Genomic DNA, 16,988 nt, shown 5'->3' with positions numbered 1-16,988 from the left:
TCTAAGTACTAATTAAAATTTTTATTATAGGAAAATTTTAAACATATAGAAACACGGAAGTATGAACCCCTAGGTACTCATCACCCAACCTCAACAATGACCAACTCATGGCCAGTCTTGTATCATTAAATATCTCATCCACTTACTCCTCCCCATAGTTTTGGAAGCAAATATCAGATATCATACTATAATTTCACCCATCAATATTTCAGTATGAATGTTTAATAAGGACTATATTAAAAAATAGATTTGAAATAGCATCAGGGAGAAGGACAATACTCTCCATGTTTTATTCATGACTGTGTTTCTTTTTTTTAAAAAATTAATTAATTAATTTATTTTTGGCTGCGTTGCGTCTTCGTTGCTGTGCACGGGCTTTTTCTCTAGTTGCTGTGAGCGGGGGCTACTATTCGCTGTGGTACGCAGGCTTCTCATTGCAGTGGCTTCTCTTGTTGCGGAGCACGGGCTCTAGGCGCGTGGGCCTCAGCAGTTGTGACTCGCAGGCTGCAGAGCGCAGGCTCAGCAGTTGTGACACACGGGCTTAGCTGCTCTGCGCCACGTGGGATCTTCCTGGACCAGGGCTCGAACCCGTGTCCTCTGCATTGGCAGGCAGGTTCTCAGCCACTGCACCACCAGGGAAGCCCAGGACTGTGTTTCTTATCCTTTGAAGAAATTAACGCCATATGGATTGAACTGCAGGACCAATTAAAAATGTTGAAACAAACCAAAGAGAATTTTAAATAGACCCTGACTCCCTGCTCCGATACAATGCCTTTGCCTCAGTGAGCTAGAAAGCCTCTTGTACCCCCACATCACAGCTTTTAAGGGGGCACATGTCTGTCCTCTCTCTGGCTCCAAGTGCTGCTTGGGCAGGTTTCAGTGAAGGGCCCACAGGAGGGTCTGCCTGGCAGGAAGGTCCAAGGGGGCTGGCGAAGCAGCTGAGCTGTGTGCAGACTGCTAGCCAGCCTGTAAGGAGCGCCCCATGGGGAACTGCTCATTTAGGTGATGAGGAACCCATGTGAGGCTAAAGGCACTTTGTCTGCTGACGGTAGCTCCCAGTAAAGCAGTTCTACTCTATTAGGATCAATGCTTATCTGCCTCGCTGGCATCTCTGCCCTAATTTGTAGCCCTGCTGCTCCAAGCCTGCCCCCCCAACCCCTAAGGGTGAGCCAGGACACTCTGTCAGCCTTGAGGGTTGTGCTGGAATGCTGGGGGTTTTGAGAGCTACCTCGGAACACAGGGAGGGAATGCCCTGCAGATACAATGCATCCCATCTACATCTTCTCTCTTGGTTTCCTTCCTTCTGGCAGGAGGCAAAGCCAACTACACAACTACTAACCAGTGTCTGAAATCCAATCACTTCTACCAGCGTGGGCAGATGTGTGTTTATACATCCTTGTTGCCCCCACTGACAGGGATGGCACAAAAGTTGCACTGACTTGGCTCACTCTACTCAAACTGGAAAGGAAGGCAAAAGCCTGGGACTCCAGACTGTCAGTCTTTGTACTTCGGTCTACACACAACATTTTAGAAGCAACAGACTCATTCCTTCAAAGGAGTGTGAACAATAGCAGCCCTCAGCAGTAGAGCCCAAGCCCACCCCCACATGGAGGGTTGGTTCGGTCCTGATGGTCTGTATGCTTTAGGGGTCAGAGGCCTCCTCCCAGCTTCCCTTACTGTCTGCTCCCTCTTCCCTGAAATGAAGGACCAGCTCCCATCTTCATGCCTCCCCTTCCTTCTTTTTTTTTAAATTTATTTTATTTTTGGCTGCGCTGGGTCTTCATTGTTGCGCACCAGCTTTTCTCTAGTTGTGGAGAGCGGGGGCTACTCTTCGTTGTGGTGCGCGGGCTTCTCATAGCAGTGGCTTCTCTTGTTGCAGAGCATGGGCTCTAGGGCACGTGGGCTTCAGTAGTTGTGGTGCATGGGCTTAGTTGCTCCGTGGCATGTGGGATCTACCCGGACCAGGGCTCGAACCCGTGTCTCCTGCATTGGCAGGCAGATTCTTAACCACTGCGCTACCAGGGAAGCCCAGGAGCACTTTTCTTGCATCAGACAGGTTTTGCTTTTCTGGAGCCATTAGCAAAAAAACCCTGAATGCTTTTAAGAGAACTGGTTAGCCCTATCTACTGGTTCTGTCAGGTATGAAGTTACAGAAACAGAAAAGTTGGACCTTCTGTATGAGCCCAAGAGAATGGTTGTGATAAATACCCCTTTGAGGATGAGCTCATGAAAGGGCTCACTGAGTGGTCTGTTCTCAGCACAGAAGCTGCTCCCCCAGCAATTCACACCAAAGTCAGGGCTGTTAGAAGGAGGGGGAGATCCCTGACAAGGTAGCCTACGGAGCCTCCCAGTCCTTCTCCCCTTCCTGCTTATCCACAATACTCAGGCAGGTTTTGCATTACCTTCCCTTGTTCATACTAACCTTTAAACCTGCTTTCTTAACACTACTGTAGTGTGGGGTGAAAACGGGACCATTAATGCTCACGTGTCCCACTGCTGGGCTCAATCAGATAAGCATAACTCTACTCTGTACTCTATGCCCATGGAAAGAAAAATAAGCTAATATACTAACAACACTCATGCACACTCACACCATGCTTATGCCGTTCCCTCAGAGCTGGGAGGGCTCGCTGGGCATATGGGTAGGTGGCAGCTCCAGATGGGCTGGGTGCCAGGAAGACAGACCTAAAAGTGTACTGGCATGGGGCCCTCCGTCCATCTCTGGACCAGCAAGGAGAGGAGGCTTTGGGCTGGCACTGTGGCTCAGTCATGTGTGGCTGGCTGACAGCTAAGCATGGGTCTCCTTTCTGGGCCAGGTGAAATGAGAGCTCCCGAGGTTTTGGAAAGGTTCCTGCTTACCAGTGTGTTCCCTACATGGGTGAATGTTTTTGACAAACAAAAGTCTCTCATGTTGTGTAAAACTGATGAATGTTTTCTGATTTATGGGCAGAAGTTATTAATGTTTAAATCTTTCTTTTTTTATGATAAAAAAGCTTATTTTAAAAAACCAATTTCCATTCAAGTCTGGAGTTCAGCCACTATAGTTCCCTGAACAATCCTGTTTCAGCTTTTTAACATGCTCAAAGCTGAGTAATGAGAGAACAGCTTCAACAAGTTACACAAGCCCAGCCTTTCCAGTGTATGGGCCATAGGTGCGTCAGAGGGCCCCACAAGGACCTCTCCCAGAGATTGGAGCAGAATGGCTGGGAAGTCCCAAGGAAGTCTGAACCAATGCTGACAATGCCTGCTAATTCCACAGAATCAAGTTTAATAGAGAATAACCCCAATGAGAGGAGCCCAGACTATGCTGTAAGGAAGGGAAATCCAAGACAAGAACACGTACCCATAAGAGGCAGTACAGGCCTCCGTTGGCTGTGGTTAGAATCCATTAATTTTTACAGCTCACATTTTCTATAGCAGAGCAGAAAGCTACAATAATTTAAGTAAATCTAATATATATAAGCAGGGGGCCCAAAGCCCCTGCTGTTGGAGCATTAGTATTTACAGATGTGCAAAGCTGGTATGTGGGGTTGTCTCTTACATCCCCAATCTGGAATTGGCTTCCAAGCCACAGAATTAAGCTGTTATTTTTTTTTCCCCAGAGAAAGTCATGCTGCCTCCAAATCTAACGCACACATATGGGCCTCCACCCCCTCACCACCCCACACAGTACCCTCTACAGCTGCTGCCATCCCTGTAGCGTTAAGATGCCATGTAGTACAGTAGAAGCTGAGACGCTCAAAGCCTTGCCTAATAACACCCACCTTGCCTTTGTTGAAGTAGTGGATGATCTTGCGGCACAGTCCCTCTTTCCGCTGCCACTCTGTCTGGGATGGGTAATGGAGGAATTCCCGCAGTGGCCTTTCCTCCCACTGTAGCAGCTCACAGTAGAGGAGCAGAGTGAACGCAGCTTCTGTGGGGACAGGGGCTATGGAGGTCCAGGGGCAGCCAGGTGCCAAGGGACCAGGCTAAGCAGCATGCCAGCGCAAGGCATGTGCAGCCCAGATCAGGGATGCTGGATACCAAAGCTGAGATAGAGGGGCTGTCCAGCCAGTGAATAGCCCGTGAACACAGCATGAAGGAACCAAAGATCCTAGTAGACACCTTCCTCCCTTAGCCTGGTCACCTGCTCTGGGTGCTAGATAAAGTATGGCTCAGGTACCTAGGGGTCTGTGTACAGGTTGCTTTGCTCTGGGACACACTGACATGTCAGAGAGAGTTCTTGGGTTCCTTTTTGCTCAACTGACTAGAGCTTCTTTTCCAACCTTTTCAGAACTGGCTCTGAGGGGTAAGCACTGACTAAGGCTTTTCTCAGCCCTCCCGAAGCCAGCCTCAATGCCTCCAGCTCCATTTTCTGAGCTCAGCGTGGCCCTGGGAATGACCCTTTCTCCTTATCTTGACCGTTTCTAAAAGGACCAGAGAGAAGGAGTGTGTACGGTGATAACTGTGTGATGGGCTCCATTCCTGGAGGAAGCTAAAGTGGATGCTGGGCCCAGGGCGGGGCCCTGTGACACCTCCCATACATGTGGAACAGTTGGAGAGGGTTTACAAAACAACCGCAGCTAAATGCTGTAGCTTCCTAAATCCCAAAGAGTCAGTCAGACTGAGTTACAGCAGCGGCTCATGGTCCCATGACACAGTCTGCTCTTTCCTGTTCTATTTGCTCAGTTTTAGTGGGCATCTCCTACTAGCAAGTTAATTAGTTCTAGCTTCTGCCTGGCCTTCAAGGCCCTATTCAAATCTGCTCCCCATGACTATGAAGAATCTCTTTTCAAATTATCTATTGACCCACTTCCAGTTTTAGCCAGGTATGTTGCCTGCAGCCACTTTCCAGGCTCCTGCTCACGTTTGCGCTCTGCCTATGCTCTGGCTGCTGGACCCTCCTGCCCAGGGATATACGTGCCTCCTCGCTGGAGCTGTGAAGCCCCTTCTCACTGGGAACAAGCCCATGAGGCCCTCAAGGCCTCCCTCTAGAACTCAGAACCATGTGAAATCCTTTTCTTCCCTGCCAATGTTCTTTTCAGATGTTACTCCTGAGGCCACCAGAGGCAAGGCTCAGCACCCTCTCTCTGTCTAAATTCCTGACATAGCCTTTCAGTGATGGCCCAGTCCTCCAGGAGTTTAGTAAATGCCTCTATTGATACATGGAACTTTTCAGTCTATCACTTCACTGCCCTCTCAAAGGGCTGCTGGGATCATGGGTGGAAGTGGACGCAGAGAATGGCAGGTTCATCCCAGTCATTTCAGATTTAATTCTTGCCAAGCTGTGTCAGGAAAGGTGGAATCTATGCAAAACACTCTTTAACATCTAACATAAAATAAGGAAGGAGGATTCTGTGTTTCTACAAATTCATCTAATTCTCGTAATGCTGTGGACAAGAATAGCTTGAATTTCCTCGTCTATGATACAAATTCAAGTCCTATGGCTCAAGGGCTAAGATGTGATGGCTGGTCACCACAGTGAAGAAGTGGCTATTTTGGGGGAACTATGATACAAGGTAATCAGGCAGGACACACATGGGTACACATATCTTCCTGACTCAAAGTGGCGCTCAGTAAACAGAGTGTGACAGGTATGTTGAAATGCTTTTAAATTTGTTCTTTTAGAAAAGGCCGTAGTAATGGATTAAATTGTAGATACAATGAAAGGGTCCCTGTCTGGTCTGTCAGAAAGTAAGGTGAACATTCTCCATACTCTCCACTGGGAGCTCCATGTGGGGCTGTTGTGTACTTGCAGGGGAGGAGCCCAGACTGCAAGGCAGGTCTGCCAGCAAGTTCTGGAAGTTCCAGGGTTAGGCTGATGTTCCTGTGTTATGGCCTCACTTAGTTCCAGCTGTGAAGGTCCTCAGAGAAGTTCTGCTCATGAAGAGGGACAGTGAGCTCAGGATGCTCTGAACCTGGCACACCAGAATTTGGAGGTCACCCTTGAGGCCTCAGAGCGGGTGAATAGGAGGCAAGGAGAGTGGAAGAGCTTTGGGCAGCAAGGCACAAGTGGAAGTTCCACCTGCTTTTTCTCCACCACGTTACAAAGGAGTTGAGGGAAAGGAGTGAGGTGATGGGCATCATGGGCCCTGACACTCTGCTAAAATCTGGGAGGCACCAGCTCAGAGCCTTTCTCTGCCAGCTGTGCATGTATGTCCAGTCTGTCCTCATGGGGAGGCGTAGCTTCCCCTTCCCACTTACCTGTGTAGTTTTCGGCCTGCAAATGCATGTCACAAAGCTTATGGATATAGCGGATATACATCTCTTCTTTGTTAATCTCAGATTTGTAAAAGTTCTGTAAGAGAGAAGGAAATATAAATGAAGATGGGAGAGGCTGCTGCCTGTGGAGGCCATCTCTGAACTCCAGGCAGCTGGCCAAAACCCTGGGTGTGCTGGACAGGAGGGAGAAGACAGGCCATGGAGGTAGCCAGCACCAGGAAGAGAAGGGACCAGCCAGAAGGTACACCTGCTGGGGGTGAAACCTCTGGCAGATCTGCAGGAGCCCTGAGTGATGAGACAGAGGAAGAATACCAGGGAAGACTGGAAATTAGAGTATGTCAGGGTTGGCGGGACCTTGCCAAGAGGCCAGGCTAGAGCTCTGTCCAAAGAAGCTCATTTCATTCCTTTCCCAAGTAGGAATGTGAGTGATGAGGTGCAAGTTTCCAAGATACCAGTAACGGAGCTGATGTCCTGACTCAAACCCTTAGGCTTGGAACTTCCCTGGTGGCACAGTGGTTAAGACTCCGTGCTCCCAATGCAGGGGACCCGGGTTTGATCCCTTGTCAGGGAACTAGATCCTACATGCATGCTGCAACTAAGAGTTCACATGCCGCAACTAAAGAGCCTGCCTGCTGCAACTAAGGAGCCCGCCTGCCACACCTAAGACCCAGAGCAACCAAATAAAAAACAAAAAACCAAAAAAGCCCCTTAGGCTTATAGCCATGTATTGTAGAAAGGACAGGCCAATCACAGGGCAGGACAGAAGCCACACTACGAGGCAGAGAGGAGGAAGAGCCCATATTCTCTCACCATCAGGTTAACAGTGCAGCCGATCTTCTTATTCTCTGTCTCCTCTCCTTTCATGCAATCCCTGGAAGGGAGAGCACAGATGAATGCACAAAGTGGTGCCTCTGGGACAACACAGAGACCTGCAGTGTCACTGAGGCATTAGTATGTCCAAACCCCAGATGAGGATGCTCTCCAACAGAAACTTCTTCCACAGATGAGATTGTACTGTGAGCTCCCTCTAAGCTTTGGACCCACTCCTAGGGTTCAAAGATCTCTGTTCAACTGGACCCCTTGCTCTGGTGGCAGAGTGTAGAGCCCAGATGCTATATCAGGGCATTAAGTAACACCTACCAATGCCTTCAGCACAAAAGAGTATGTCAGTAAAGTAGAAGGTTAAGTCCTCAAGTTTCCAAAAGGGGAGGCACAGAGCTTTCCTTAAAGGGCAGTTTTCATCTTGTAGGATAGTGTTTCATAGAAGCCAAGACACTCTACTCTAGGGACCTACCTTCAGGACCCTGTGGCCACAGCAACCACGGCATGGCTGCCATGTACATAATCTCATTCGCTTTTCTCCCTATAGTGTCCTTCCTGTGCACTAGTCTTTGGAATCCCCTCTAACTAGGAGCAGTTGGTTTGGAGCTTTTTTTCTGATTTAGGGGTAACTTCGGCCAGGGCTGAGCTGCATTCATGCTGAGTAGGGCTGGGTTTAGGAGGGGTCATGGCTGGCCTTCCAGACACAGAACAGCAGGAACACTGAGAATGAATCCTTGCCAAGGGAGGGCAGGGACTGGTCAAAGCCAAGCTCCTCTGGGGAGGAGAAAGGCCTAGCACAAGGGGATGAAAGAGAATGAGAACCAGACTGGTGAATCCAGCAAGAAGCTTCCTGTACACGCAGCTAGCTGGAGTCCCAGATGCTCTCCCTTGGCATCTGCATGACATGTAGCACAGAGAAGACAACTATTGCTTGGGTCTGGGTTTCCTCTATCATTCCTCCTCATTCCTTATCACCTTCCTCTAGGTTCCCAAAAGGTACTCTTAGCTATCACCTGAACTCTACTGACAGAATAACTAAGGCTGCAATGGTAGCATTATTGTTACTTTTAGGCTAAGTCAAAAGCCATGATATGACTAAGAAGGCAGGCTTTCACGAAAAAATGAATTTCACATGAACTCCCAGACTGAATGTATCATAAAGATCTCTGAGCTCACAGGCTGTCTCCTCTAATCTGCTCATGGCCAGGATCAAGGGACAGAAATAAACAGATTTTACACAAAGAATGGAGGTATGGAAAAGTTGGGTCCCCCTTCCCTGGAAAAACCAAATGAAAGTCCTCCTGGGTCACACTTCTGTACCAGGTAATATTTTCCTGCCCATCTGCCACATGGCTCTGAGGAAGGTCTGTGCTAAGGACCTAACTTGCTCTGGAGACAGCCTTTCTCTTCCTCTCTGCTGTGCCCATTCCTCTGAGCCTTGACTTTTCTGGATGAAAAGCCAGAAGGCTACATGTCCCTGGGATACCTCCTGGATACACGTGCCCACGTATCGGGGGTAAGCCCAGGAAGCCCTGGCCTACCCTGGGAGAAGGCTTTCTTCCTCTTTCTCCTTGGCCATCAGGAGATTCCTAATGACTGGTGATGGCACACAACACCAGAACAGTCCTACCTCTCATGGCCACGAGGTCTCAATTTTAAGGTCAGGGGATCCTCCTGCTGGGGAGAGCATCTGACCAGAGAAGGGGTCAGGTAGGTTCCTGAGAAGATACCTGTAGTCAAGAAGGCGTTCCATGAGGCGGGTGACCGAGGTTACAAAGGAAATGCCGGTCTCGCGCCATGTTTCCTGTTCAACTTTCTCCAGCAGGCTATTGGTGGAAGCAAACACAATGCACAATGCATGAGCCTTCCTTGGGCACCAGAGTAAGGTCCCAGAGCCCGTGGGGCCTGTGATGGATCTGGAGACGGCAGACTTACCACACTGCAGTCTTACCTGGGGTAGGGCCCAAACAGCTGGGTTCTACTCCATGCAGCAGAAAGCAAAGACAAAGCAATTACTGAACTGGCCAGCAACCAATGAACACGTCTTCCATTCTCCTGTGCAAGTTCCGAACTGAGGGAGCGGTTTCAAAGCCCCAGCCCCTTTAGGTGTACACACTGTGAGATCTGTTCTGAAGAAGCAGCGGAGTAAGAGTCCACTGAGGCATAGACCTGGCTTTGCCAATTGGCTGGCTGCCTCTATCACTGCTTAGAACCATCCTCAGCAAACATACTAACCAACGTTTTCATGTAAACCAAGGGAAAGATTCCAAACAGTCTTGAGGGCCCAGCGTGAAGGACAGTGAGTCCAGGAGTTACACTCTCATCTTCACTGTCATGGGATACTCCCATGTAAAATGTGCCAGAGCCAAGAGCTAAATGCTCAGGTGCTTTTCTCACTTGCCAGCCCATGCTCCTGTCACCTCCAGGTAGCCTCTGACTTCTCCAAAGAGCCTGGCTTCTGAGATCCTCTGCCTTTTCACAGTTGTCTCCTAGGGGATGATGACCTGGATGGACTCTTTCTGTTTGTTCTAGTGATTATCTCAGGTCAAGGTCTCACTCCTGATCCTTTTGTACACTGTCCCTAGCTCCCTAAGGTCATGAAAGTCACCTAGAGTGGAAGCCTCAGCCAGGGACCCAGCACTGGGAACTCACACCCACAGCCTGACTGCCATTAACACTGCAATGATGACAACTGTCTTCCTTGCACACAGCATCTAACTTGAGCCGAGGCTTCTGGGAAAGTGAGCGTTTCCATGTGACCCATTTACTAGAGCGAGAAGGTAGGACCATTGTCTTTCACCTCTGAGCTGCGTGGAAAAAGCCACTGTGTTCACATTTCCCAAACTCTGTTCTACAGAGCTCTGCTGTCCTGGAGGACAGAGAGAGGTGTTCTGTGAGCAAAAAAGCATGGAAGATGCTGATCACCACACCTTCCTTTGAGAGAGTTTTCACATCTTTCTAAATATTAAAGGCTTTGAGAAGTCCTATAATACAGAGGCCTGTTCAATTTTATTTAACTGAGTCTTAACTGATTAGCCCATGATCCACTCCCACCTCCCCCCAGCATACCTACAAACATCTTCCCCAAACACAAACTGGGAAATGCTGCTCCTTGGTTGTCAGTGGCTTTCAGTTCTCAGACGTGAACAGTGTTTATGTAACACTATTTGGTCAGGTAATTATTAATAGCAAGTTATTTTTGTGCTTTTTCCTTCATAGTAAAATCATCAGTTAGTGGCTTAGGAAGAGATTTCTCTTCCTTATTTCCATAATTAGAAACATCTTCAGCTAAAAGAGAAGTACTAAAGGATGGATTCATTTTCACAAATTAAAATTACTTAAATTTCAAATGAATTCACATTTTATTGCATGACTCATCAAGGAACAAAGTAGGCAGGGTGTAGCAGGAAGATTTCCCCCTCTTGAAACTGGAATATCTGGGCTGTACCCCCAGAGCTGCTTCTTACTGGCCATGCAACTGAGGCCATGCTACCACTTCTCTGAGCTCAGTGTCATCACCCCTACTCCCCAGGATAATATCTGCCTTGCCCACCTCACAGGTGTGTTGTGAGGATTAAATCAGATATGTCAAGAAATTTTGTACACTGTAAAGTTCTAAGCAAATGTACAGTATTATCATTAGAAAATATATTACAGGCTTATCTTTAAAATGTCACTAAAATAAAGAAAATCTCAAAGCTAGAGATAATGAGTGAGATAGGAGAGGGCTCTAGAGCTGTAAATGTCTTAAAATTTTGTTTTTTAGGAAGATAAAATACCCAACTTTACTATCTCTCTGGGAGGACCACGGCTCTCCTGAGTCCTTCCTTTGGGCTTAGCCCTGTGGCTAGTCCTGTAAGGTCTCTTGGCCTCCATCAACTCAAGACAGAAGCCACAACTGGTGGACCTGGGACCCTTGACGTCAGTCAGTACAACCACCCTGTTTCACAAATGGAAACTGGTTTGGAAGGGGGTATAATTTGTTCAAGTCACAAAATTCATGGCAGTGTTTTTCAAGCTGATTGTACAATCTTACAAAGCAGAGATTTAATTCCCTCCCTCCCCCCACCCCGAAATGTCAGCCTTGAGCCCTCATTGAGTCCCCATGAACTGTTTGCCCAACTAGATACAGTACATGGTATGAAGATATACGATGATCCTTTTGCTATCAGCAAATCCAGGAGCTCAGAGTTACCACCTGTCCCTACATCTTTAGTCAACTATGGCAATCCCTGAGAGAGCTGGCTGTCATGATGTCACTTTCTTGTTGACAGAAGGTGAGCACTGCTACCACCAGGAACAACCCTGGTCTCTCCTGATACCCACACTCTGAAGCCTGCCCAGTGCAGGTTGCACCGCTACCCTTCATTAGCCCACCTCACCCCCTCCCCCAACGTGAGGTACTTGGGGCTGAAGCAGCTTACAGCAGGCCGAAGAGCTCCCTGTAGCTCTCATCGCCTTTCCCTTCTGACACCATGCTGTCCAGCTTGTCAATCAGCTCGGCCTCCACCTAGAGGGAAGCAGAGATTTTGTAAACCCGAAGTGACCTCAGAGGAAGGATGGGAAATCCAGCCCCTGTGATAGGTGAGGATGGTGGGGAACTGCTTCCCGATTTTTTCCTTGCACCAAATAAATCCTAGAGAAGGCAGGATCTCATCTACAGCACTGAGAAACCACCCTGCCTCCCCAATCAGGAAGGGCTCCCACTCTAGTGGTTTAAATGAGTTGGAACTTACACATACGTCTCAGATACTCTTTTCCCTAGGGGCAAAAGGCAAGGACTCTCTGGTGAGAGAAGTATTTCGAATCCAAAAGAGGCCTTTGTCAAGTGTTTTTCTTTCTTAAAAAATGTTCATTCAAAGGAATTGGTATGTATAAAATACATTTGGTTAGAACTTTACCCTCTATCAGCCAGCCACAAAGAAAGCTTGCTTTGGGAGGCTGGTCCTCACTTTAATGGCTGGCATTAGTCTGGGCTGAGGGAGATGTGTTTCCTTCAGAGTCCCCTTCAGGATAAAAGGCTCTATTCTTTGTCCTCACAGGACCTAAAGCCCTTGGAGCTGCCGCCCCTGCCGCTGCCTCGTCACTGGGGCCCCCTGCACTTGTTATTGGATTCTTAAACCATAAGGAGCAATACTGCATTCATTCCTACCTCACTAACCTGCAAGGCATTCAACAGTGCTAAGCCACTTCTCTAACAGGCCTCAATGCATATACTCTGAGGGGAGAAATTAGTTGTAAGTGATGTGAGATAAAAATCTTTTAAACTGTTCATTAGCCTTTAAAATGTGGTATTGTTTAATTATTTATATAGATTTTTATATAAACAAAAAGTGGCATGGTTGCATTTAATAATGAGCTATAACAAAAGCATTTTCTCACTCCACATAGGGCCAGAGTCCTAAGACGGTGAAATATTAAATTAATAATTGAATTAGGAAATTCATCAAAGGCAGTTACGGTTTCTGAAACCCTATCAGCAGAAAATGAGAATGGATGAATAAATATGGCCCTTATATAGTGGTCTGGTATGGCCAGGTGGAGACTGCTGTACATTTATGTTTGGCCTAATCAGTCAGCTGCTTGAATATACTTTCCAGAGGAAATACAAAGTCTGAGATCAGAGGTCCTTAGGGATCGAGGCCATCTGCCTTTCTCCGTGTGGAGAAAAGGCACCAGCAGGGACTTGCCTGCTGGGGTCATGTAAAGTCAGGTTGGGATTTCTCATCACACACGCAGGTACAGGTTGTGCTTTCCAGAACAGGGCAAAGTTGGGGAAGGGACCTGGCGCAGCAGAGAGTACAACAGCGCAAATGTGGGTGCAGCAGTTCCCTGGAGTTCTCAAAATGGGTCCCTGGGCCAAAAGCATCAAGTCACCAGAAATCTTGTTAGAAATACAAATTCTCAGGCTCCACTGGATTAAAAACTCAGGGGTTGGGGGGCAGCAGTCTGTGTTTTAATAAGCCCTCCGGGTTTTTCTGATGCCTATTCAAGTGTTAGAACTTCTGTATTAGGCAAAGGAGCTGGTGATGGAAGGATTCAGGGACATTACTTCCTCACTCCCTGCAGTGCTGATAAAGGAAGAAGTTACTAAGAAAAATTGAGAAATCCAAAATGGGACACTGAAGATCAATGTATGCAAAATCAACGTCTCTAAGTTAAACAAATGCTAAGTTCTTCAGATATATCATGTCGTAATTGGTAATACTGACGATTTCAGGTCTGCGGAGTTACTTTTATTTTATAAAACCAATATTCCTGAAGTGACATCTTGTTATTCATTCAACAAACATTTGTCCTGTGACATAACCAGCTGCCTACTTCTGTACAAAATATTTATCTATGCCTAAATTTCTGCATTTATGAAATGGTAATGGTGGTTAACATTCCTCTTCAGCGTCACTGTGCCCTAGCTCTTGGGAAGTGCTCAATGAATGTTAGTTTTGATTTTCATCTTCATGAACCCACCATGTCTCAGGCATGGGTTCTAAGAAATAAAAGCACAAGAAATGGTCCTGGCCCCAATAACTCATCATCTGGTAGAGGAGGCAGGGATAACAGCTAACACAGCTCAGCATGGGCAGTGCTTAGATGGGGCACACACAGAAAGTGGCCTGGGGTCTGAGTAGTCTACAGACAACAGAGGTTGTTAGAGAGACATAGTGCTGTAAAAACTTAAGAAATGTTTTACTCTTTGATACAACAATTACAGGTGAGAGATTTACCTAAGAAAGTAACTTAAAATGGATATGTTTTTTGTAATGTTAACAGCAAAAATTTGGAATGAACCTAAGTTCCTAAAACTACGAGACTGGGAATTCCCTGGTGGTCCAGTGGTTAGGAGTTGGCAGACTTGGTGCTTTCACTGCCATGGGCCCCAGTTCGATCCCTGGCTGGGGAACTAAGATCCCTCAAGCTACAGGGCACAGCCAAAAAACAAACAAACAAAAACACCAAAAGCCCCACAAAACCTAGGAGTCTGATTAAATACACTGTGGTCCAAGCTATGCAGTGGAATACCACGTAGCCTCTAAACTGAAAGTGTGGTGCAGAGAAGCATTAACTGACATGACGGATAGTGATGACAAGGTGCTACTAAAAAAGGGAGATTAAAAACCAATATACACAATGGTTCCAAAAAAACCAATGTACACAATGATTCCATTTTTTAACTTAAAAAACTCTATGCATTGGGAAAAAAAGACGTGCCTAGCCCCTCTCCCCCACAAGTTACTAACAGTACAATTATGAGTTAAATCTTTTCACTATAGCTTATTTGCATTTTAATTTTTCTATATTAAATAAGTATTGTTTTTATAATTAGAAGAAGTATTTATAGTAGGTGGTAAGAAGTAGGGGAGGAGTTAATAGAGCCAAAGCTGTGGAAAGCACAACTAGAACCAAGACCAAAAAGTCAATTGGACTTTAATGATTAAAAACTTATTCGAGAGAGCAATGTCAACAAAAGTGGGTGCACAATATACATTAGACTGAACTGATAGGAGGGTGGGAAGTGGAAATGTGGGGATGAAAAGAGTAGACTACTCTTTTAAAATATGTAATGGCAAAGGGAAGCAGCAGCAAGATTTTTTTAACAAGGGACAACGAGGTTTACATGGCTTGCTGGATATCAGTTATTCATGACAGTCTTATTGGAGGAAAAAATGCTACCCATCAGCTGAGTCTTGAAGTGTGAGCCAAATGAGCTCCAACTTAGTCTTTCACAAAGCTAACCTTCCTTATTCAGTGTTAGTGATGGTTAAGTATAGCCCAGCTCTTCTTTTAGTAGACTCAGATGACCATGGTACAGTTCCACAATGTCATCTACTTCTTGGTAACCAGGTTCTCTCTCATCAGGCAGTTGTGCATTTTGCACAATTAGAAGGCACATGTTGTGGCAACATAGAAAAGCAACAGTTCTTTTCTGTTTGAAGTTATTATTTCCTGAAGTTCTGAAGGCAATAGAGCTTCACACTCTAAAAATGGATTCTTATCTTAAATACTATTTACTCAAGATAGAGAGCATCTATGAAAAACCTAGAACTAGCATAATACTTCAGTGAAACACTGAATGCTCTCCCCTAAGATTAAGAACAAGGCAAGGAAAAAAAAAAAAAGAACAAGGCAAGGATGTCTACTTTTATCACTCTTATTTAACATCAGACCAGAGGTCCTAGCCAGTGCAATGAGGCAAGAAAAAGAAATAAGAGGCTTACAGATTAGAAAGGAAGGAATAAAACTGTGTCTTTTCACAGGTGATAGGATTATCTAAATATAAAATCACAAGGAATCTACAAAAAAGCTTCTAGAACTAATAAGTGAGTTTAGCAAGGGGGGAGGATACAATGTTAATGTACAAAGCAATTGTATTTCTATATAATAGCAACAAACAACTGAAAATTTAAAATTTTAAATCAGAATAATTTATAATAGCACCAAAAAGCCCAGAAAATACTTACATATAAATCTAACAACATGTGCAAGATCTGTATGCTGAAACTACAAAACATTAATGAAAGAAATCAAAGAACACCTAAATAAATGGAGAGATATACTGTCTTCAAGGACTAGAAGTATTTATTAAGTATAAGATATCAATTTTCCCAATTTGATCTATAGATTACAATGCAATCCCAATCAAAATCCAAGCAGGAATTTTTATAGATACTGACATGCTGATTCTAAGATTTATAAGAAAAGGAATTGGAATAGCTAATACAATATTGAAAAAAAAAACAAAGTCAGAGGATTCACACAACCTAATTTTAAGACTATAAAGCTACCATAATAAAGACTACGTGGTATGGAGACAGATTAGACATATAGATCAATGGAAAGACTAGTGAGTCCAGGAAGAGAACCACATGCCTATGGTCAATTGATTTTCAACAAAGAATATAGTCTTTTCAACAAAAGGTGCTGGACATCCACATGGAAAAAGGAAAAATAAAAAGTCTTGACCCATACTTCACACCTATACAAACATTACCTCAAAACAGATCATAGATCTAAATGTAAAATTATAAACCTTCTAGAAGAAACAAAAGAGAAAAATTCTATGGTCCTGGGTTAGGCAAAGAGTTCTCATATATGATCCTAAAAGCACGATCCATACAAGAAAAATAATGATCAATTGGACTGCATAAAAATTAAAAACTTTTGTTCTGTGAAAAACATTGTTTAGCAAATGAAAAGACAAGCTAAGAGAAAATATTGGTAAATCATATATTCAACAAAGGGCTTATGTTCAGAATATATAAAGAACCCAAAAAACTCAACAATAAGAAAACAAACAGCCCAATTAAAAATGAACACAAGTTTTGAATAAAATCATTTCACCAAAGAAGATACAAAGATAGCAAATAAGCACATTAAAAGACGTTCGGCATCATTAGTCATTAGGGAAGTGAAAATTAAAACCACAGTGATATACAACTACACACCTATTAGGATGGCTAAAATAAATAAAGAGATAATATCAAATTCTGATGAGTATATGGATCAACTGGAACTTTCACACACTGCTGTGGGGATTTCAAAATAGTATAGTCACTTTGGAAAACAGTTTGATAGCTTATAAAGTTAAATATACATTTACCACAATATCCAACAATCCTACTCCTAGGTATTTACCTAAGAAAAATGAAAGTCTATATTCATACAAAACCTGTAAAGAAAAGTTTTTCAGAAGCTTTATTCATAATCACCAAAAAGTGTAAATAACCCAAATGTCTTTCAAATGGTGAATGAATAAACTGCAATGGCATACTACTCAGCAATAGAAAAACTGATACATTTAACAAAATGGATAAATCAATCTCTCAAAGGCATTATGTTAAGTGAAAGAAGTCAGTCTCAAAAGGCTACAGTCTACATGATTCCCTTTACATGACATTCTGGAAAAGGCACACATAGTGAAGGAGAATAGATCAATGCCTGCCATGGTTAAAGGGAAGGGAAGGGTT

The 16,988-nt window shown here is 44.9% G+C and overlaps 1 protein-coding gene across 1 annotated transcript in view; it reads right to left on the bottom strand.

The window, feature by feature from the left end:
• The window catches only part of DOCK3 (dedicator of cytokinesis 3), a 416,069-nt gene that overhangs the window by 31,392 nt on the left and 367,689 nt on the right, over positions 1-16,988 (bottom strand). Inside the window, exons 34-39 of the mRNA XM_089919399.1 lie at positions 11,448-11,533; positions 8,975-9,001; positions 8,754-8,849; positions 7,012-7,072; positions 6,184-6,277; positions 3,765-3,913 (exon numbers count right to left, since the gene is read on the bottom strand). Of these exons, the coding sequence (XP_089775525.1) occupies positions 3,765-3,913; positions 6,184-6,277; positions 7,012-7,072; positions 8,754-8,849; positions 8,975-9,001; positions 11,448-11,533 (513 nt within the window). The remainder of the gene's footprint in view (positions 1-3,764; positions 3,914-6,183; positions 6,278-7,011; positions 7,073-8,753; positions 8,850-8,974; positions 9,002-11,447; positions 11,534-16,988) is intronic.

This window comes from Delphinapterus leucas, chromosome 10, assembly GCF_059928025.1.
Source record: "Delphinapterus leucas isolate spDelLeu-1000000601 "Yukka" chromosome 10, BTC_Dleu_Yukka2, whole genome shotgun sequence".
In the NCBI taxonomy this organism is placed as follows: Eukaryota; Metazoa; Chordata; class Mammalia; order Artiodactyla; family Monodontidae; genus Delphinapterus; species Delphinapterus leucas.
The sequence above is the reverse complement of the archived record's forward strand: the minus strand, read 5'-3'. Positions and strand labels throughout refer to the sequence as shown.